The sequence below is a fragment of the Hypanus sabinus genome, chromosome X2 (genome assembly GCF_030144855.1).
Source record: "Hypanus sabinus isolate sHypSab1 chromosome X2, sHypSab1.hap1, whole genome shotgun sequence".
Classification (NCBI taxonomy): domain Eukaryota; kingdom Metazoa; phylum Chordata; class Chondrichthyes; order Myliobatiformes; family Dasyatidae; genus Hypanus; species Hypanus sabinus.
Window position 1 is genome coordinate 12,788,336 of NC_082739.1, and position 22,917 is coordinate 12,811,252.

A 22,917-nucleotide genomic window follows, 5' to 3' on the forward strand; every position below is an offset into this window, starting at 1 on the left:
GCGGAGGGCGGGACGAGCGAAGGGAGAGAAAAAAAACGAGAAGCAAATTTCAGTGGCGATTCCGCTTTTTAGAAATTAAAATAATGCGAGTAGGGCGACGAAGATCGAGCGAGCGGCGCTTTTCGTGAAGTATATCGGCCATCTAATCCTCACGGGCATTGTTCTCTCGTTTCGCCTCCGCTTAAAAAAGTTACAAAAATTATATTTTGTAAATTATAATTTCTTCCAATTCTTGTTGATGGCGGCGGCAGCGGCGCGGGGCAGTAACCTGAGAAAAGCGGGCGGCTTCATTGGGCTGGTGAAGGACGCCTTCCAGCCCCACCAACACCAGCACCAACAGGCGGGCGTTGTGGACAAGAGAGCTGTGGAGAAATGCTGGAAATTAATGGATAAGGTGCGGGAGCTGAGAGGTGGAACATTGGTCACGGTTTGGGGAGGGTGGTGGTGGTGTTGGAATATGAGTGGATGGTCCTGGGGTGGTGGAGTGGAGGGGGGAACTGGGATATGGGGTGAGAGAGGTTGGGGGAGCGGGAGGGGGATGGTGGGGAGAGGGACCAGACAGCGGGGAGGGGGAGAGGGACCGGGCAGCGAGGTGGGGGAGAGAGTGGGGAGAGGGACCAGACAGCGGGGAGGGGGAGAGAGTGGGGAGAGGGACCGGGCAGCGAGGTGGGGGAGAGAGTGGGGAGAGGGACCAGACAGCGGGGAGGGGGAGAGAGTGGGGAGAGGGACCGGGCAGCGAGGTGGGGGAGAGAGTGGGGAGAGGGACCGGGCAGCGAGGTGGGGGAGAGAGTGGGGAGAGGGACCGGGCAGCGAGGTGGGGGAGAGAGTGGGGAGAGGGACCGGGCAGCGAGGTGGGGGAGAGAGTGGGGAGAGGGACCAGACAGCGAGGAGGGGGAGAGAGTGGGGAGAGGGACCGGGCAGCGAGGTGGGGGAGAGAGTGGGGAGAGGGACCAGACAGCGGGGAGGGGGAGAGAGTGGGGAGAGGGACCGGGCAGCGAGGTGGGGGAGAGAGTGGGGAGAGGGACCGGGCAGCGAGGTGGGGGAGAGAGTGGGGAGAGGGACCAGACAGCGGGGAGGGGGAGAGAGTGGGGAGAGGGACCGGGCAGCGAGGTGGGGGAGAGAGTGGGGAGAGGGACCAGACAGCGGGGAGGGGGAGAGAGTGGGGAGAGGGACCGGGCAGCGAGGTGGGGGAGAGAGTGGGGAGAGGGACCGGGCAGCGAGGTGGGGGAGAGAGTGGGGAGAGGGACCAGACAGCGGGGAGGGGGAGAGAGTGGGGAGAGGGACCGGGCAGCGAGGTGGGGGAGAGAGTGGGGAGAGGGACCGGGCAGCGAGGTGGGGGAGAGAGTGGGGAGAGGGACCAGACAGCGGGGAGGGGGAGAGAGTGGGGAGAGGGACCGGGCAGCGAGGTGGGGGAGAGAGTGGGGAGAGGGACCAGACAGCGAGGAGGGGGAGAGAGTGGGGAGAGGGACCGGGCAGCGAGGTGGGGGAGAGAGTGGGGAGAGGGACCGGGCAGCGAGGTGGGGGAGAGAGTGGGGAGAGGGACCGGGCAGCGAGGTGGGGGAGAGAGTGGGGAGAGGGACCGGGCAGCGAGGTGGGGGAGAGAGTGGGGAGAGGGACCAGACAGCGAGGAGGGGGAGAGAGTGGGGAGAGGGACCGGGCAGCGAGGTGGGGGAGAGAGTGGGGAGAGGGACCAGACAGCGGGGAGGGGGAGAGAGTGGGGAGAGGGACCGGGCAGCGAGGTGGGGGAGAGAGTGGGGAGAGGGACCGGGCAGCGAGGTGGGGGAGAGAGTGGGGAGAGGGACCAGACAGCGGGGAGGGGGAGAGAGTGGGGAGAGGGACCGGGCAGCGAGGTGGGGGAGAGAGTGGGGAGAGGGACCAGACAGCGGGGAGGGGGAGAGAGTGGGGAGAGGGACCGGGCAGCGAGGTGGGGGAGAGAGTGGGGAGAGGGACCGGGCAGCGAGGTGGGGGAGAGAGTGGGGAGAGGGACCAGACAGCGGGGAGGGGGAGAGAGTGGGGAGAGGGACCGGGCAGCGAGGTGGGGGAGAGAGTGGGGAGAGGGACCAGACAGCGGGGAGGGGGAGAGAGTGGGGAGAGGGACCGGGCAGCGAGGTGGGGGAGAGAGTGGGGAGAGGGACCGGGCAGCGAGGTGGGGGAGAGAGTGGGGAGAGGGACCGGGCAGCGAGGTGGGGGAGAGAGTGGGGAGAGGGACCGGGCAGCGAGGTGGGGGAGAGAGTGGGGAGAGGGACCGGGCAGCGAGGTGGGGGAGAGAGTGGGGAGAGGGACCAGACAGCGGGGAGGGGGAGAGAGTGGTGAGAGGGACCGGGCAGCGGGGAGGGGGAGAGAGTGGTGAGAGGGACCGGGCAGCGAGGTGGGGGAGAGAGTGGGGAGAGGGACCGGGCAGCGAGGTGGGGGAGAGAGTGGGGAGAGGGACCGGGCAGCGAGGTGGGGGAGAGAGTGGGGAGAGGGACCAGACAGCGAGGAGGGGGAGAGAGTGGGGAGAGGGACCGGGCAGCGAGGTGGGGGAGAGAGTGGGGAGAGGGACCAGACAGCGGGGAGGGGGAGAGAGTGGGGAGAGGGACCGGGCAGCGAGGTGGGGGAGAGAGTGGGGAGAGGGACCGGGCAGCGAGGTGGGGGAGAGAGTGGGGAGAGGGACCAGACAGCGGGGAGGGGGAGAGAGTGGGGAGAGGGACCGGGCAGCGAGGTGGGGGAGAGAGTGGGGAGAGGGACCAGACAGCGGGGAGGGGGAGAGAGTGGGGAGAGGGACTGGGCAGCGAGGTGGGGGAGAGAGTGGGGAGAGGGACCGGGCAGCGAGGTGGGGGAGAGAGTGGGGAGAGGGACCAGACAGCGGGGAGGGGGAGAGAGTGGGGAGAGGGACCGGGCAGCGAGGTGGGGGAGAGAGTGGGGAGAGGGACCGGGCAGCGAGGTGGGGGAGAGAGTGGGGAGAGGGACCAGACAGCGGGGAGGGGGAGAGAGTGGGGAGAGGGACCGGGCAGCGAGGTGGGGGAGAGAGTGGGGAGAGGGACCAGACAGCGAGGAGGGGGAGAGAGTGGGGAGAGGGACCGGGCAGCGAGGTGGGGGAGAGAGTGGGGAGAGGGACCGGGCAGCGAGGTGGGGGAGAGAGTGGGGAGAGGGACCGGGCAGCGAGGTGGGGGAGAGAGTGGGGAGAGGGACCGGGCAGCGAGGTGGGGGAGAGAGTGGGGAGAGGGACCAGACAGCGAGGAGGGGGAGAGAGTGGGGAGAGGGACCGGGCAGCGAGGTGGGGGAGAGAGTGGGGAGAGGGACCAGACAGCGGGGAGGGGGAGAGAGTGGGGAGAGGGACCGGGCAGCGAGGTGGGGGAGAGAGTGGGGAGAGGGACCGGGCAGCGAGGTGGGGGAGAGAGTGGGGAGAGGGACCAGACAGCGGGGAGGGGGAGAGAGTGGGGAGAGGGACCGGGCAGCGAGGTGGGGGAGAGAGTGGGGAGAGGGACCAGACAGCGGGGAGGGGGAGAGAGTGGGGAGAGGGACCGGGCAGCGAGGTGGGGGAGAGAGTGGGGAGAGGGACCGGGCAGCGAGGTGGGGGAGAGAGTGGGGAGAGGGACCAGACAGCGGGGAGGGGGAGAGAGTGGGGAGAGGGACCGGGCAGCGAGGTGGGGGAGAGAGTGGGGAGAGGGACCAGACAGCGGGGAGGGGGAGAGAGTGGGGAGAGGGACCGGGCAGCGAGGTGGGGGAGAGAGTGGGGAGAGGGACCGGGCAGCGAGGTGGGGGAGAGAGTGGGGAGAGGGACCGGGCAGCGAGGTGGGGGAGAGAGTGGGGAGAGGGACCGGGCAGCGAGGTGGGGGAGAGAGTGGGGAGAGGGACCGGGCAGCGAGGTGGGGGAGAGAGTGGGGAGAGGGACCAGACAGCGGGGAGGGGGAGAGAGTGGTGAGAGGGACCGGGCAGCGGGGAGGGGGAGAGAGTGGTGAGAGGGACCGGGCAGCGAGGTGGGGGAGAGAGTGGGGAGAGGGACCAGACAGCGGGGAGGGGGAGAGAGTGGGGAGAGGGACCGGGCAGCGAGGTGGGGGAGAGAGTGGGGAGAGGGACCAGACAGCGGGGAGGGGGAGAGAGTGGGGAGAGGGACCAGACAGCGAGGTGGGGGAGAGAGTGGGGAGAGGGACCGGGCAGCGGGGAGGGGGAGAGAGTGGTGAGAGGGACCGGGCAGCGAGGTGGGGGAGAGAGTGGGGAGAGGGACCGGGCAGCGGGGAGGGGGAGAGAGTGGTGAGAGGGACCAGACAGCGAGGTGGGGGAGAGAGTGGGGAGAGGGACCAGACAGCGGGGAGGGGGAGAGAGTGGGGAGAGGGACCGGGCAGCGAGGTGGGGGAGAGAGTGGGGAGAGGGACCAGACAGCGGGGAGGGGGAGAGAGTGGGGAGAGGGACCGGGCAGCGAGGTGGGGGAGAGAGTGGGGAGAGGGACCGGGCAGCGAGGTGGGGGAGAGAGTGGGGAGAGGGACCGGGCAGCGAGGTGGGGGAGAGAGTGGGGAGAGGGACCGGGCAGCGAGGTGGGGGAGAGAGTGGGGAGAGGGACCGGGCAGCGAGGTGGGGGAGAGAGTGGGGAGAGGGACCAGACAGCGGGGAGGGGGAGAGAGTGGTGAGAGGGACCGGGCAGCGAGGTGGGGGAGAGAGTGGGGAGAGGGACCGGGCAGCGGGGGGTGGGAGTGGGGAGAGAGACCAGGCAGCGAGGAGGGTGGGGAGAGTTACTGGGTGGTGGGGAGAGGTACCAGACAGCGGGGTGAGGGTGGGGAGAGGGACTGGGCAGTGGGGGTGGGGGGTGAGTGGAGGGAGGAGTAGGGAGAGTGGGGGTTGAGGGGAAGGATGAGCGGGGAGGGGAGGGAGAGTTGTGGGGTTAGGGGAGCAGTGGGGAAAGTTCAAGGTTGGGAGGTGGGAGAGCCTTTGGAAGACACTTTGGGGTGGGTGGGGGAGAGACTTTGGGGGAGAAATATGCCGGGGGAGTTGTGGGGAAAGATGCTGAGGGGAGGAGAAATTGGGGAGGGAGGGAGGCTGGCCAGTGTGGCTGGGGATATCTGGTTTGAGGGGTGGGGGGGTGGAATGAAAAGTGGAACTGAAGGTTAGTAGAGAGACCTGGAGACAGGGCTCTAAATATGAGATGAGGAATCGTGAATTACGAATGGGGACGAGGAGATAGGTTGGAGTGGACAGGAGAGGGAGGACATCAGGTACTGGGGTAGGCCTGGGTATGGATAATTTGTGGGGTGCAATAAAGAACAATAGAATGGTTGTTTCCTCTTGGTAAGACTTAGAATTGAGTGAGATGATCGGTAATTGACAACCAGCAGACCATAACCTTAACTGAGTTCTCTCTAGAGTTCTGCCTATAATGGGATTGACCATAACCATTTTCCTTGCTGGGGGAGGTCTCTTGGGCATGTTGCTCCATGATGATGTCTTCCCTTGTCTGGGGATTTGCATCGATTTCCAAGATTATAACAAGAACTGATTAACACACATGGTTAATTCCCCTCCCCCTTCACCTTTCCCATTTCCTTCTCTTACCTTGTCTCCTTACCTGCCCATCGCCTCCCTCTGGTGCTCCTCCTCTTTCCCTTTCTTCCATGGTCTTCTGTCCTCTCCTATCAGATTCCCCCTTCTCCAGCCCTTCATCTCCTTTGCCAATCAACTTCCCAGCTCTTTACTTCAACCACTCCTCCCTCGAAGTTTCACCTATTATCTGCCACTCTCTACTACTTCCTCACCTCCCCTACCTTCTGATTTTGACTTCTGAAGAAGGGTCTCAACCTGAAACATTGACTGTTTGTTCATTTCCATAGATGTTGTCTGCCCTGCTGAGTTCCTCCAGCATTTTGTGTGTGTTGCTTTTGTTTTTATAGCTGAATGGTAGATTAATGTACAACAGACTAGGTGGGGATTATAACTGCAGTAATGTGTTATAGTTATTATTGTTGATCCAGTCTAGTGTAGGTAAATAAAATTTGTTAATCAGTTTGTATTTGTGTCCATTAAAGTTGTGAATTTTGGAATTATTGCTAAGTTTTAAATTGGTATGAAAGATGGGCAAAACTGGCATGTTTGCCTGCTGAGTCTTATTGCAATGATGTCTTAATGTTGCTAGTCTTTCTCATTTGCAGGTGGGAGTATGTGCAATACTTGATGGGCTTTCAGTCAGTCTTGCTCTATAACATACTATTGTAGAAACATTCTTACATGTAAGGTACAGGTTATTTCAGTGCCTGTAATTGTTCTTCCAGTTATCACATTTATTTGGAGTATAACGTGTCAGTAGTAAATTTTGTAGTGTTAAACAATTCCTTACTTTGACTTGTGTCCAGCTCTTTAACTTAATAACACCATACATTAAGTTAGATGCTAATGTTTCTCCTTAATTCTTTGACTCCCAAAAGCATGTATTGACATGTGAATTGACTTGTCTGTGCATTGTTGATTTAACTTGGTCACAGTAGTAACTGAAGAAAATTTCTGCCTCTCATTTTAGAACCTTTGTAGCAATAGTTGAATGAACAGTATAAATCTAGTTTCAAATATTCTGTCAGTAGAGCTTATAAAGTTTTATGAAATACCAATTATGCACAAATAGAAGTATAAGATTTTCTCTTTTTAAAATGTTTTGAAACTGAATCTAAATATTGCATAAAATGTGTTGAAGAAAGGTGTTTTAGATAGGCAGTTTTGAGTTACAAAGACAAAGAAAGCAACCGATAGAAAACTTAAACAAAAATGCAGATGCTGAAAATCTGATATTAAAACACAAAATGTTAAAAATACATGGCAAGTCAGCATTTGTTTCCAGGAGTGATCTTAGACTAACCCTGGGGAAAATTAAACCCTTGAATTTTTTTCCCCAGTAAACCTGGCAGTAAGTATGTATGTACGATTCTATAAGTAGTAATATGTATGTTTATAATCTTGATAGCTAAATATTGGCTAATATGCTTGGGAGAATATCTTTTGAAATGTTAATTTAGCCAGTAGTGAACTGTAACAACTGTGGTGTTTATGCTGCACATGAGCATCCTTCTTTTCATTTTACCTTATCATCACATCCTATTCCTCCTTCATGTAAGTATTTATTAAAATCTGAATCAGAAGCAGATTTAATATCACCGGCATACATTGTGAAATTTGTTAACTTAGTGGCAGCGGTACAATGCAATACATGACAACGTAGAACAAAAAAATAGGTAGATCAATTATAGGAACTGTGTGTAATATAGTGCAAAACCAGAAATAATATATTAAAAAAGTGAGGTAGTGTTCATGGGTTAAATGTCGATTCAGAAATCGGATGGCAGAGGGGAAGAAGCTGTTCCTGAATCGTTGAGTGTGTGCCTTCAGGCTTCTGGTAACAATGAGAAGAGGGCATGTCTTGGGTGCTGGGGGTCCTTAACAATGGATGCCGGCTTTCTGAGCACTGCTCTTTGAAGATGTCTTGGATACAACAGAGGCTAGTACCCAAGATGGAGCTGACTAATTTTACAGCTTTCTGTAGCTTTTGATCCTGTGCAGCAGCTCCCCCATGTCAGATGGTGATGCAGCCAATCAGAGTGCTCTTCACGGTACATCTGTAGAAATTTTCGAGTGTTTTAGGTGACAAACCAAATCTCCTCAAACTCCTAATGAAATGTAGCCGCTGTCTTGACTTCTTTATAGCTGCGTCGATATGTTGGGACCAGGTTAGATCCGTAGAGATCTTGACACTCAGGAACTTGAAAATTGCTCATTCTCTCCACTGTCTAGATTCTCTTCAAATATTTCCTGAAATGCTTTACTCTAAAACAATAGCCTGAAGTCTTCTATCTCTGTCTGATGGAAAGACAGTATTGACTTATTGTAAAAGATGGTATTTGTGGCATCTAACTCCTGCAGTGAGGCTCTAGGTAGATTGGATTTGTGTGCCTGGAATGGGACATGAATTCCCAAACTATCTGAGTTGCTGCTGAAAGTTAGTTTGAATGGCTCTGGCAGTTGGGGGGGGGAATGTATTTAATTAAATAAATCTGGACTTCCAAAAAGTGGTTGGCAGAAATACTAATGGTGAAATTACTAAGTATCATAACAGTTTATATCATTCAGTAATGTCCTTCAGGGAAAGAAACATACCATTTTTGCCTGGTCTGTTTCATATGTTACACTAAATTCCACCAAAGTTGTTGCCTCAAACCTTCTCTGAAATGACCAGGCAAGTAATTTAGTTCAAAGGGCCATTTGCTCAAGGTGTCCAGATTCTATTTGCGTTATATGTTATTATATCAATTATTAGGTTTAAATAGGATCAAATTTGAGAAGCAGTTTGAAATTTTGAATCTTTTGTAACCCATGAAAGGATGTTACTGTACATTCAAGCTCTTGTGAAAAGTTTGTGCAAATATGTGTCCACTTTCAGGTCATTGATGCAGTTGCTTGTTATAACTAAATGCAAGATTTAAGGATGCTGGGGGGGGGGGGGGGGTTAAGTAGTAGAATGGAAAATTCTAAACTGAAACTCTTTGAAATTTGCATGTGCTTCCTTCGTTTTGGTTTCCCTCAAGTGCTTCATTTTCATCCTGCATCTCCAAAATGAGCAACCTTGTAGTTTAATTGGCTACTGTAAATTGCCCTTCGTGTTGGAGGTGGTGGAATCTAGGGAGAAGTCACGCCAATGTAAGGAGAATGGATTGCAGGAAATTTAGTGGGATACTAGTATTATAGGGTTGCTGAATGCATAGCATCAACAATAGCTGGCATAGCTTTCAGTGTCATGTGTTATTGTGGGGGGCATAAAAGTAAAATTCATTTTGTATCTAATGCCATGTAATAGAGTTAATGTTTTGTTTTCTTAAAGTGGGGAAAAGAAAAGCTGTGAAACCACTAAGATGCATCATTTTATCTGTGCTACTGCCTTATGTTCTTTTATTAGCAGGTTACTAGGTATGAAATGCCCAATTTACAAAAACATTCCCATAATGTTTATTTTTCTGTGATGTAATTGTCTGTGTGCATGCGGATAGGTGATAATGTGTCGTCATTTGATATATTTTTTAAAAAAGTCACATAACTATTAGGTATGACTGTCATTCCTTAGAGTTAATAGCTGTGTGAGGCTAAGTGGATAAATAGGTCTGCACTTGGCCTCCTAATTGCCTCATTGCAGAAAAAAGGGTTTTTCCTCTGTTTTGCAACACACACGAAATGCTGGGGAACTCAACAGGCTAGGCAGCATCTATGGAGAAGAGTACAGTCGATGTTCCGGGCTGAGACCCTTCGGCAGCCCTGGCGAAGGTTCTTGGCCAGAATTGTTGACTGTACACTTTTTCCATAGATGATGCCTGGCCTGCTGAGTTCCTCCAGCATTTTGTACTTGTTGCTTGGATTTCCAGCATCTGCAGATTTTCTCTTCTCTCTTTTTCCCAGTTTAAAATTTTTTTTTTAGTGTCAGTCATCCTGTAAAGCATTTTAGGAGATTTAACGGCTTTATGGGTGTTATTATAAACAATTTGTTTTTTTTTGGTTTAATTGTATGGTTTGTAAATTGAGCTAATTTTGCTCTTCATGTGGTCTTAACAATTCATAGTATGGAGAAGTTACTAACCCTGTGGCACAATATCCCAGTAAGATCATGTATAAAATGTGCTGTTCTCACTTCTCAGTTCATGGGAGTCATGTGTCAATGTGCAAGCTGGTTTCCTGCTATATACAGTACATGATGCGTAAACTTGGCAAAATGTCCATTTAGCATGACTGCAATTCTTTAAGAGTTTAGACTCACCTGATATATGAATTGCCCCAAAACTCTGGTATCGTTATACAACCTATGCATAAATCTGCATTTTATTTTTAACTTTATTGGTCAGGTAATTCCTGTTGGTCCAATCTGCAATATGCTGCAGAGTCTCAGTTTGTGTTTTTGGAAGGAAATATGTGGTTTAGTCTTGTCATTACACTTTAAAAAGTTCATTTTAAACACAAGCAGTTCCGAATCAAGTGTTCATATATCATCAGAAATTGCAAATAAATGTGTTCTAAACTGACTCATTAGTTTTTGCTGCCATTTTATTTTACATCTAAAGAAAGTGAAAATCAGCGTAGGATAGGGTAAGAATGGCTACTTTCAATTTGGGTGGCTTTACACTTTTGACCAATATTTTCTTTGCAGTTTTTCTACCAGCTTATGACTTGTGTTAATGGAAGCAATAGATAGAGATATCAATGAAAGTGCTATTAATTATTTCAGTGGTTATGTTTCTGAATTGGTAATCCAGAGAATAAATTCAAATCCTTCTGTAAAAAGTTTGAGAATCTGACTTGGTTAAACATCTACAAAATAAACCACGTGCAGTAAAAATACAAGTGGTCAATAATATAGTTCAAGGAAAGAAATAAGTTAGTCTTACAGCATGGAAATGGGCCCTTCAGTCCAACCAGTTCATCTTGACCAAGGTTCCCATCTAGACTAGTCCCATTTGCGTGCTTTTTGGCACACATCCTTCTAAACCTTTCCTATCCATTTACCTGTCCAAGTATATTTTAAATGTTAATGTTCCTGCCTCAATCTCATTCTTTGTCAGCTCAGTAGTATTGATTACTCTGGATGAAATCTTTGTCCATCATGTCCCTATTAAGTATCTTCCTTCTCACCTTATACCTATGCTCTGCAGTTCTAAACTTTCCCAACTCTGGGAGAAAGACTGTGTACATTCCCTATCTGTACCACTCATGATTTTTGTATAACTTTGTAAGATCACCTCTCATTTTTCTATGCTTCAATGAAAAATAAGTTTCAACCTATTCTACCTCTCCGCAACTCAGTCAGTTGAAGCCTAGCAACATCCTTGTAAATCTCCTCTGTACTCTTTCCAGTTCAATGTCATCTTTCCTATAGCAGGAAGACCAAAACTGAACTCCAAATCCAGCTTCACTAATGTCTTGTACAGCTGCAACATTACATTCCGACCTCAATACTGAGAGTCCCCTGATTGGTGAAGTCCAACATAGCAAAAACTTTCTTTACTACTCAATCCACTTATAATGCCACTTTCTGGGAAGCATGTATTTGCAGAACAGAGGGACCTCTGGATTCTACCCCCAAAGCCTATCATTAGCTGTGAAATTCCTACCCTGATTTGTCTTCCCAAATGCATCCACCTTGTACTTATCTGAACTAAACTCCATTTGCCATTCCTTGATACATTTACCTAGCTGATCAAGATCCCTCTGTAAATCCTGGTAATCATCTATGACATCACCTAATTTAGTGTTATCTGCAAACCTGCCATTTCTAATACATTCTCATCCAAATCACTGATGTAGATGACAAGCAGCAATGGGTCTAGCACTGGGCCCTACTAAGGAACACTACTGGCCATGGGCCTCCAGTCTGAAAAACAACCACATACTATCGCTCTCTGCTTCCTGCTAATAAGCCAAACGTGCATGCATTTAGCTACAAACAAGAGAAGGTCTGCAGATGCTGGAAATCCAAGCAGTGCGCACACAAAATCTATAGATGCTGCCTGACCTGCTGAGTTCCTCTGGCATTTTAAGTGTGTTGCATCCATTTAGTTCTCCCTGGATCCCATGTGATCTCATTTTGCAGAGCAGCCTACCCTGATCAAAGGCCTGCTGGTCAGTATTGACTACGGCTACCGCCTGCCTTGATTGAGCTTGTTGGTTACTTTTGGAAAAAAAATTATATCAAATTTGTGAGGCATGATCTCCCATGCACAAAGTCATACTGACTATCACTAATTAACTCTGATCTTTCCAAACGCTTGTATATCTTGTCACAAATGTCAGGCTTACTGATTATTGTTCCCAAGTTTTCCTTTGCACCTGTTCTTTATTAAAGGGACAACATTTGCTATCCTCCTGTCTTCTGGTATTTCACCTGTTGCTAATGCATAGATCTTAGCCAGAGCTTCTGCAGTTTCTTCCCCTATCTTTGGATGGTATTCTTGGATATTCCTGTTCAAGCCATGAAAATATATCTACACTAGCAAACATGAGGAAATCTGCAGATGCTGGAAATTCATACAACAACACACACAAAATGCTGGTGGAACACAGCAGGCCAAGCAGCATCTATAGGAGAAGCACTGTCAACGTTTTGGTCCTGACGAAGGGTCTTGGCCCGAAACATCGACAGTGCTTCTCCTATAGATACTGCCTGGCCTGCTGTGTTCCACCAGCATTTTGAGTGTGCTGTTGTTTAAAATATATCTACATATGTTTATTACATCCAGTGCTTCCTCTGTAATGCGGACTATCCCCAAAACATTCCAATTATCTCAAGGTCCAAAGTTTTCATATCTTTCTCCATGATAAAAAATGAGAGAAATATTCATTGAGGAACTCTCATCATCTGTGGCTCCACACAATGATGTTAATTTTGTTTTTTAAGGGACCTTATTTTCTCTCTAGTTACTCCTTTTTCCTTAATGTAGTTAGAAAATCTTTTTGGATTCTCAGTCTTAGCCAAAGCTATCACATGTCCCCCTTTTGCCCTTCTGATTTGCTTCTTGAGTGTACTCCTATATCCCCTATATCTGTCCAGGGATTCACAATCCCAGCTGCCTCTACCTGACCTATGCCTCCTTTTCTTGAGCAGAGCATCGATCCCTTGTCATCTATACACCTGCCAGCTTGCCCTTCAACTCTTAACAATGTGCAGATCCTGAACACTCTACCTCACTTTTAAAAGCCATTCAATTGCCAGCTGTCTCTTTGCCTGCAAAAAAAAAACTTCTCCAATAACTTTAGCAAGTTCCTGGTTATTGTTATGTGATGTGAATCTTAACAAGTGACAGGGTTCTGACAATATAGCAGAGGTGGCAGTGATCTATAAAAATGCAAGAAAATGGAGAAGGATAAGGCCATGTATCACATCTAGCCTAGCTTCCATTTAATAAAATTGACCTGATTTTGTATTCAACTTTACTTTTCTACCAGATTCCCATAATTATTTAATCCTTATTTGTTCAAAAACATTTCTCTCATCCTTAAGTGTTTTATAAGATCATTTCTCATTTTGCTAAACTTGAAAAAGGAAAGACCCAATATCTTCATGTGGCAACCCCTTCATTCAAATATTCATTGAACCTTCACTGTTTGCCTCAATGGTAGTGTAAGCCATTGTAAGTAAGGAGACCCTAGCAGTTTTCCAGGTGTAGTTCCTTCCAGTACTGTTTTAGAAAAACTTCCTTATTCGTACTTTTGAAACTCCTTAGGATATACAGTTGCAAGAAAGTTTCTGAACCCTTTGCACATATGTTGTTTTCTGCATTAATTACTCATAAAATGTGGTCTGATCTTCATCAAAGTCACAATAATAGACACACTCTGCCCAAACGAAAAACAAACAATTGTACTTTTCATGTCTTTATTGAATACATTGTTCAATCATTCACAGTCCAGGATGGAAAAAGTATATGACCCTTTGTTTTTAAATAACTTGTAGAACCTCCTTTAGCAGCAATAACCTCCACTAGATATTTCCTGTAGCTGCTGATCGGACTTGCACAATTGCAAGGAAGAACTTCAGACCATTCCTCCATGCAAAACCGTTTCAGTTCATCAATATTTTTAGATCCCTTGCATGAACAGCCCTCTTCAGCTCATGTCACAGCATCTCTGTTGGGTTAAGGTCTGGGCTGTGACTTGGCCATTCCAAAACAATTTTTTTTCTTTTTAAACCATTCTGTTGTTGATTAACTCTTGTGTTTCAGATCATCAACTTGTTGCATCATCCAATTTCTATTAAGCTTCAAGTGACTGACTGCTACCCTGAACATTCTCCTGTAAAATGTTTTGATACAATTTTGAGTTCATTGTTCCTCAATGATTACAAGCTTTCCAGGCTCTGAGGCAGCAAAGCAGCCCCAAATCATGATGCTCTTTCCACTGTGCTTCATGGGTTTTGGTGTTGGTGTGCAGTGCCCTTTTTCTCCAAGCATAGTGATGTGCATTTCTGCCAAAAAGTTCAACTTTTGTCTCATCTGTCCACAGAACATTGTCCTAGAAGTGCTGTGGAACATCCAGGTGGTCCTTTGCAAACTTGAGACGTGCAGCAATGTGTTTTTTTCCTTCATTTTCAGATAATTTCTCTTACTGTGGACTGATGAACACACAGGTCTTTAGAAATGCTTTTGTAACCTTTTCCAGCTTCATACATCTCTGCAATTCTTCTAAGGACCTCTGAAAGCTGTTTTGATCGAGGCTTGGTGCATATAAACAGATCTAACTTGAGAAGAGCAGGCTCTGCCAGTAACCTGACTTTGTGTGCCTTTTTTATAGGGCAGGCACCTCTACAACCCATATCTCCAATCTTATCTTACTGATTGGAACACCTTACTCCAAATAGTAATTAATGCAGAAAAACAGGTAATTGCAAAGGGTTCACAAACTTTTTCTTGTAACTGTATAAGTGCTTTCCTTTCTCTCTACTCCATGATAAGGGAATGGCAACATGTTTCTGTTGGATAGGCAGCTAGAACAATCTTGTGAAACATGAGAAATATCTTCCTAACAATGGGCTCTTTAACCAGCACTTTTGCCATTGCTAGATTGTGTTTTTAATTTTGGGGGAAGGGGAGGTGAGTGTGTCGGATGGGATTTAATAGCACAGAGGAGTCATTTGACTTCTGGGAGAATAATTGAAATCAGCACTATCATACATTCCTTCTACATCTGACCAATTTCTATTACAGTAGCATAATAGTTAATTTATTGCACCAGCAGGTAGTGTTCTGGACTCTTGATTCAAATACTTAAATTGAACTCCACCATAGCATTTAGAGAATTTAAGTTCAGGTATTTTTAAATCTGCAAGTTAGATCAAGATAGTATCAGGAAAGGTGACCAAGTAATGCATTCAGGGGTGAAATGACACCATCCTTGCCCACTTTGATTTATATGATCCAACATTGTAGCTAATCAGAGATGGACAATAAATGCTAGTATTGCTAGTGGCATCCATATTTATTGAAAGAATAATAAAAACCGTCAGGAGAAGACATAAGATTGTCAATGAAAAGACCTGTTCAGAGTCTATTTTAGGAGCTAATTTATCAGATGGAGGTTCAGTCAGTGCTTTATGTAACTATTTGCCATGTAGATGAATTGGGTATTTCTTCTTTTAAAACTGAAAATGTAGTGCTTTTTTATTCCTGTTTTGAAATGTTTTATCGTCTGTCCAAATGTATTGGCACTTTGATTACAAATTGTTGGAATCAATAACTTATATTAAATTTTAGATTAGATTTATCTTTCCAAATAGTTTTTTCTTCATCATGCAGTTCCAAGTGTAGATATATTAGTCTTGCATGTGGCCACATCAATGTGATTTAGCTTTTTCTGTTCTGGTTCTTGTGAACATTTTGGATGTTGGTCGAGCCATTTATTTCTGCTTATTTAGTGATTCTCCCTATTTTTTCCCCTCCACCCCACCCAAATTACATTCCCCATTATTAAGCTTTGCCTTGTTTTTTTTTCTTGGGCAAAAAAAAATCTTTTAGCACTCGCTGTTTTCTCTAGTTTCTGTCATCATCCCAAGTGATGTACTCTGAATATCCTGGCAGCCTACCTTTTTGCCTCATTCTGTTCTCTTTGTGCCCTTTGTGAAAGCTGAAAGATAATTTTGTCAATATTCATCATGTGCCACTCAATATTCCCAGCTTTAATGTTTTAAACTCTCAACAGCCTTCTGTATTTCAATACAGTTTCCATGTGTACTTTTGAGCAAGCTGATTAATAAGCTTTTGCATTTGATTGAATACAAAACAAAAGCTATATTTTCATAGCACACATCTGATGTGCTTCTCATCATTGTAATATGGGAGTGGTGAATGTTAACTAATGTAGAAGCAGCAACTCCCACAAGTAGTAATATGTAATCTGATAAAGATTTAATACTGTTGTTTAAAGGACTTGGGACTATACAGCAGAGTATAGGCCCTACGGCTCATGATGTTGTGCTGACCTTTAAATTTACTCCAAAATCAATCTAACGTTTCCCTCACGCATAACTGCATTTTTTTTATCATCTGCCTAAGAGTTCCTTAAAGGTTCTCAATATATTTGCCTCTGCCACCATCCCTTTGCAGTGCATTCCACACACTTGCTTCTCTCTATGGAAATAAAACTTACAACTGACATTCTCGCAATATTTCACTCCACTCCAATCACCTTAAAATTATGTGCTTAGCTAGTTGCGCCCTGGGAAAAAGGTGCTGGTTATCCACACTATGCCTCTTGTAATCTTATACACCTCTATGAAGTTACTCTCATCCTCAACTCCAAAGAGAAAAGCCCTAGCTTGTTCAACCTTTCATCATAAGACATGCTCTCTAATCCAGGCCACATGATAAATCTCCTCTGCACCCTCTCTAAAATTTCCACATCGTTCCTATAATGACATCAGAACTGAACACAATACTTTAAGTGTGGTCTAACTGGAGTTTCATAGAGCTACATTACCTCACAGCTATTAAACTCAATCCCCTGACTAATGAAGGCAAAAGCACCGTATGCCGCCTTAACCACCCTATAAACTTGCATGATAACACAGAGATCTATGAGCGTAGACCTCAGGGTCCCTCTCTTCGTCCACACTGCTAAGAATTCTATCTTTAACCTTGTACTCTGCTTTTAAATTTGACCTTCCAAAGTGCATCACCTCACAATTTACTGGAGTGAATTCCATAAGCCACTTTTCTGCCCAACTCTCCATCCTGTCTAAATCCTGTTGTAACCTACAGCAGCCTTCTACATTATCCACAACATTAACTAGTGTTATCTGAAAGTTTGCTAACCCACCCCTGAACTTCCTCTTTCAAGTAATTTCACAATCACAAAGAGCAGGGCTCCCTGAATGGATGCAGAACATCAAAGGCAGGATACACTTCACCTACTACTATCCTCTGCCATGTGGGTAACCACACAGACAAGTTTGCATGGATGCTGTGCTGCTTGACTTTCTGAATGAGCCGACCTTGGGGAACCTTGTTGAATCCATATACACCACATCCACTTTGAACTGAAATGTTAACTATTTTTTTTCCACTGATGCTGCCTGATCTGTTGTTTTTCCAACATTTTCTATTTTTAATTCAACTTTCAGTGCAGTTTTTAAAGTTTTCATCTAAAAAATGGCACTTTGACAATGTGTTCCCTCAGTGTTGCAGTGGAGTGTCAGTGTAAATGCCTGGGCTCAAGCTCCTGGTTGGAAATGTTGTAAATTGAGCCATAGCTGATATAAATTGTTGAAACTTGATAATCACAGCATTGGCCTTATGCAAACTGCCATGCAAGGTAATCCATGCCTGTATATGGTATATTGGTTTATTATTTCCCATGTTTGGCCACCTTGTTTTGTTAATGTATCAGGAGTGTTCAATTTCAGATGCTGACCACATAGTATATGTTCACCAGAATGTTACAACTGCTAAAAGGATCGAGAGGTTGCGGTATGGCCCTGTATTCTTGTGAGGTTTTAGAAATTTGAGCTTGTGAGGCAAAGAATCACTCTCACTTGTCTATTCTTGTGTTAAGCAGAAGGGAGTAAAGCCTATTTCTCATGTTAGTCATGGTCCACACACTCCCCATTTGTGAGCAATATATTTGGAGCAGGAGTTCCCAACCTTTTTTATGCCATGGACCCCAGGTTGGGAACCCTGATTTAGAGGCAGCTTCTTCATTGAATGCATAGTCACATAATTATCAACACTGAGGAGCAAATAAACAATTATGTTGATAATGGTGACTAACTGGTAAGACCCATGTCTGTGGTCTCCTGATTATTGTCCTGATTTCTTCCAGAGATTTCTGTTAAATGGGAACAGGGCTGTAACTGACCTCTTAACTTTGTGTATGTTAGTGCAGATGTTGCTTAGTCCAGCATTTCCCTGAATTTTTGGCATCTTTTCCCAGGCTCACTTGTGTGCAAGATCTACGTTTTTACTACTCTCATATTGTTAGCCTATTATTTTACAGTGCATGAGTTTTCTCAAAGTCCTTAATTTCTGGGTAGAAGGCCATTATGTTGAACTGCATCCCCAGATATAACTAGTGTCACAGGTTCAACAGAATTACCATCACAAACCTAAGGACATATCTGCAATCCATTATTGATAAACTAGAAGTTACCTTGGAATAGCAGGTATATACTGTATTACTGCTGTTCCATACACATATATGGGTTAATTCTTTGTGCTGATCCAATCTACACAGCAAGTCTATCACCAACATAATTCAGTTTTCTCACAACAAGATATGAAAATGTTAAAATGAATTGTTGAAGTACTTGTGGAAAAAAATCTGTCTCTATTGGAGTGTGTTCAAAATTGGAATTGCTCCATTTATAAAGGGAGGGAACCAAAGTCAGGAGGGTAACTTTTCTACCCACAAGATTGAAGGAACCTTGTGCTCTTCCTCAAAGGCTGTAGATGATTAGGGAATTTGAAAGTAAGCTTGGTTTATTGGATAATGTAGAGTTAAAGTGCTTAAATGTTGAGATACAGAACATCAGTGATCTAAGTAAATGGCTGAGCAGCTTGGAGAAATTGAGCCTGTTTCTAAAATAATTGGCTTCAGAAAGGGGAACTTTTTTCTGTGATGTAGCAGCTCAGGTTCAAGTTACTGGACTATTGTTTTACTTATGAGGGGTGATTGATAAGTTCACGACCTAAGGTAGAAGGAGTCAATTTTAGAAAACCTAGCACATTTATTTTTCAACATAGCCCCTCATACATTTACACACTTAGTCCAGTGGTCGTGGAGCATATGGATCTTGGACCTCCAGAAAGTGTCCACAGCAGGGGTGATTGATAAGTTCGTGGCCTAAGGTAGAAGGGGATGTTATTAACTTCAAACTTACTGCATAATCACTCAAAGAGTTGAACTGCATGTGCATGTAACGAGAGCTGTATAACTCATCTCCTTCTACCTTAGGCCACGAACTTATCAATCACCCGATGAGTTATTAACTTCAAACTTTTTGCATAATCACTCGGAGTTGAACTGCATGTGCATGTAACAAAACCCTTTGGCAGGACTCTTAGTGTTTTATTTTTATACCTGAGTAGGTCTATAATGCAAAGTGATACACTGTGGCAAACAACAATTTAGATTAAATAGCTCTGGTCTTAAAGGAATGATGAAACAAAACCATGTGTATGTAGCGAAGGGTCTCAGCCCGAAATGTCAACTGTACTTATTCCCATAGATGCTGCCTGGCTTGCTGAGTTCCTCCATCATTTGTGTGTATTGCTTGGACTTCCAGCATCTGCAGATTTTCTCTTGTTTGAGGATGATGATGCACTGCAAGAAAATGTAGGCTGGCAAGAAGGCAGGCAGCAGGTGACCTTAATAAATGAAATGCAGCCTGGTTACAGTATACCCTGATGAACCTTACAATATTGGTTAGGTGTGTGCTCTGATGAAACATTTTGGTTTGGCCTATTGCATGCTGGCTTGGTACTTTGTGTAGGACAGGATGGTATAAAATATAGAAATTAGAACACTACAGCTCAGGAACAGGACCTCTTAGTGAAACATGAAACAGATCAATAGCATGTTTTGGATTGTAATTTTTGTTGCAATGGTTGGATTTGGACTGGGTTTATTAGTGCTTTGCATTATAGACCTGCTCAGGTGTAAAAATAAAGTGATACACTCTGGCAAACAACAATTTAGATTAAATAGCTCTGCTTTCAAAGGAATGATGAAACAAAACCACGTGTATGTAGTGGTAGAACATTTTGAGATAGTGGTTAGTAAAACCAAATGAATTTATGAGTAGAAGTACAAAATGAATTTGTATAAACATTATTTAGATTAGTTCTGGGCTGTTGTATCTAATTTGGGTGATCTTTTTAATCATGTTAAAACTCAAGAGGGTACAGAAGAGTTTATTAAAATTGTTTGATGTGTTACAGATGAGGAATTTTAGGCATAGGATTAAAATGGGCAACCTGTGTTTGCTATCCTTAGAGCAAAGAGGTTGAGAATAGTTTTGATAGATTGTCAATGATTTTGATAGGATGAATAGGGGAAGATTATCTTACCAAAGACTAGATGCATATATTTAAGGTTTGGAATATGAGAGGTGTGATGAAAACTCTTAGCCCAGATAGTGATGATGATCTGGGACTTGCTGCCTATAAAGGTGGTGGGGTAGAGAAAATCTGTCATTTTGAAAGGGAAGTCAACAGGCACTTCCTAGTTTTCCAACTATCTAATGTCTTTAAATTTCTTGACTTGGTTGATATATTTTGGGTTGTATTCTCCATCTCAATAATGTGTGTATTTAAACATTTATGATTATAATAATATTCCCTGTTTCTCTATATCAGAAACTATTCTTAAATCATTCTTCACTGCCTTTTTCACTCTCACTGTTGATGAGACTTTCCATCCTTGACCTCTGCGCTTCTTTGTCCTTGCCTGCTAGCCAACCCTCCCTAAATGTACCCTGCCCAATGATTAGACGAGACCTGATTAAATGTCTTCACCCAAACAGTTAATCTAGAATTTACTGCCTGGATGGTAGTGAAATTAGAAATCCTTGTCACACTTATAGAATTCCTGAGGTAGAAATTGAGATATTAAATAAGTTGATACACTGTGTAGGAGTATCACATGGTTGTGTACATAGATTTGTGTGTTTGGTGATATTCATTGCTCTTGCACATACTTTGAAAAGACATGCATATAGAGCAATTTTGTTATAATCATATTTTCAATGCTTTGAATACTGACTGTACAGTGAATATGATAACTGAAGCAAAATACTGTAAGAAGACTGTATCCTGGGTTGACACAAGGGCTATTGAGCATTTTGACCATAATATCCAAAGATGAAAAAATGAACAAACCAGTATGTTCTATGTTTTGTAATCAACAGAAAAAAATTGAATAAACCATTGTTTCATTTGACATGGAATACGGGATTTTATTTTCATGTAATGTATTCTCTCTTGCATGTTCATCAACTTTCCCTTGTGCCATCAGCCACCTTCAATGGAATTGAATTACAGTGGTGATATATTAATAACCAACATGTCTTTGGGATGAGGCAGGAAACTGTAGCACTGTAGAGAAACACTTATGTTGTGTGGAAAGTGGATACTCCATGCAGGTCAGAGTCGAACCCAGAACTGTGAAGCACCACTGCTGCATGCAATCCCACATGCTGTGTAATATTCTTCTAATGCTCTTAATTCACCTCAAATTGGTCCCACAATCTCTAAGTTTTATTGTACAACTGTGTTGGTCCTTACATTTGGATTTTCAAAATGATTTGTACTTTATCCTTGTTTGAATTTTACACATTTGGCCCATAAATTGAATTCCCTTGCCATTATGATTTGCTACAAGCATTAAATCTCTGCATCCAATCAAGTGTCATCCACAGCATGGTTGAAAGTGATTCCACTTGGATATGAACATGGAAAGTAAGTCTAGCAAATTTTTCTCTTAGTTGTACAAGCTCAGAATATCTGTGGCAGATTACATCACCTGTGCCAACCTGCCAACCAACCAACCAACTAGTGGGTGTATTCAAGGACATTTTCAACCTCTCACTGCCAAAGGTGGAAGTTCCCACTTGCTTCAAAAAGGCAACAATTATACCAGTGCCTAAGAAGAATAATGTGAGCTACCCTAATGATTATTGCCCGGTAGCACTCACGTCGACAGTGATGAAATGCTTTGAGAGGTTGGTCATGACTGGACTGAACTCCTGGCTCAGCAAGGACCTGGACCCATGCAATTTGCGTGTCGCCACAATAAATCAACGGCAGATGCAAAGTCAATGGCTTTCCACATGGCTTTAGGCCAGCTGGACAACACAAACACCTATGTTAAGATGCTTTTCATCGACTATAGCTCAGCATTTAATATCATCATTCCCACGATCCTGATTGGGAAGTTGCAGAATCTGGGCCTCTGTACCTCCCTATGCAATTGGATTCTCAACTTCCTAACCAGAAGACCACAATTTGTGTGGATTGGTGATAACATATCCTCCTCACTGACGATCAACACTGGTGCACCTCAAGGGTATGTGCTTAGCCCACTGCTCTTTATACATGTGACTGTGTGGCTAGGCATAGCTTAAACACCATCTATAAATTTGCTAACAATACAACCATTGTTAGTAGAATCTCTGGTGGTGATGAAAGGGTGTACAGGAATGAGATATGCCAACTAGTGGAGTGGTGCTGCAGCAACAACCTGGTACTCAACGTCAATAAGACCAAAGAGCTGATTTGTGGACTTAAGGAAGGGTAAGAGGAAGGAGTATACGAAGGTCTCGGCCCGAAACGTCGACATGCTTCTCCCTATAGATGCTGCCTAGCCTGCTGTGTTCTACCAGCATTTTGTGTGTGTTGAGTATATACCAATCCTCAAAGAGGGATCAGAAGTGGAGAGAGTGAGCAGTTTCAAGTTCCTGGGTGTCAAGATCTCTGAGAATCTAACCTGGTCCCAACATATTGATGCAGTTATAAAGAAGGCAAGACAGCGGCTATACTTCATTAGGAGTTTGAAGAGATTTGGCATGTCAACAAATACACTTCTTTGGATGTGCTACTGAGAGCATTCTGAGAGGCTGCATCACCGTCTGGTATGGTGGGGTGGGGGCTACTGCACAGGACCGAAAGAAGCTGCAGAGGGTTGTAAATCGAGTCAGCTCCATCTTGGGTACGAGCCTACAAAGTACCTAGGATATCATCAGGGAGCGGTGTCTCAGAAAGGCAGTGTCCATTATTAAGGACTTCCAGCACCTGGGGAAAGCCCTTTTCTCACTATTACCATAGGGTAGGAGGTACAGAAGCCTGAAGGCACGTAGTCAGCAATTCAGGAACAGCTTCTTCCCCTCTGCCATCTGATTCCTAAATGGACATTGAACCCTTAGACACTACCTCACTTTTTTTA

The 22,917-nt window shown here is 45.4% G+C and overlaps 1 protein-coding gene across 1 annotated transcript in view; it reads left to right on the forward strand.

The window, feature by feature from the left end:
* Window positions 1-235: 235 nt before the first annotated feature.
* The window catches only part of cbl (Cbl proto-oncogene, E3 ubiquitin protein ligase), a 150,130-nt gene continuing 127,448 nt past the window's right edge, over window positions 236-22,917 (forward strand). The window contains exon 1 of the mRNA XM_059956967.1: window positions 236-394. Coding sequence (XP_059812950.1) covers window positions 239-394 — 156 coding nt within the window. The 5' untranslated portion in view covers window positions 236-238. The remainder of the gene's footprint in view (window positions 395-22,917) is intronic.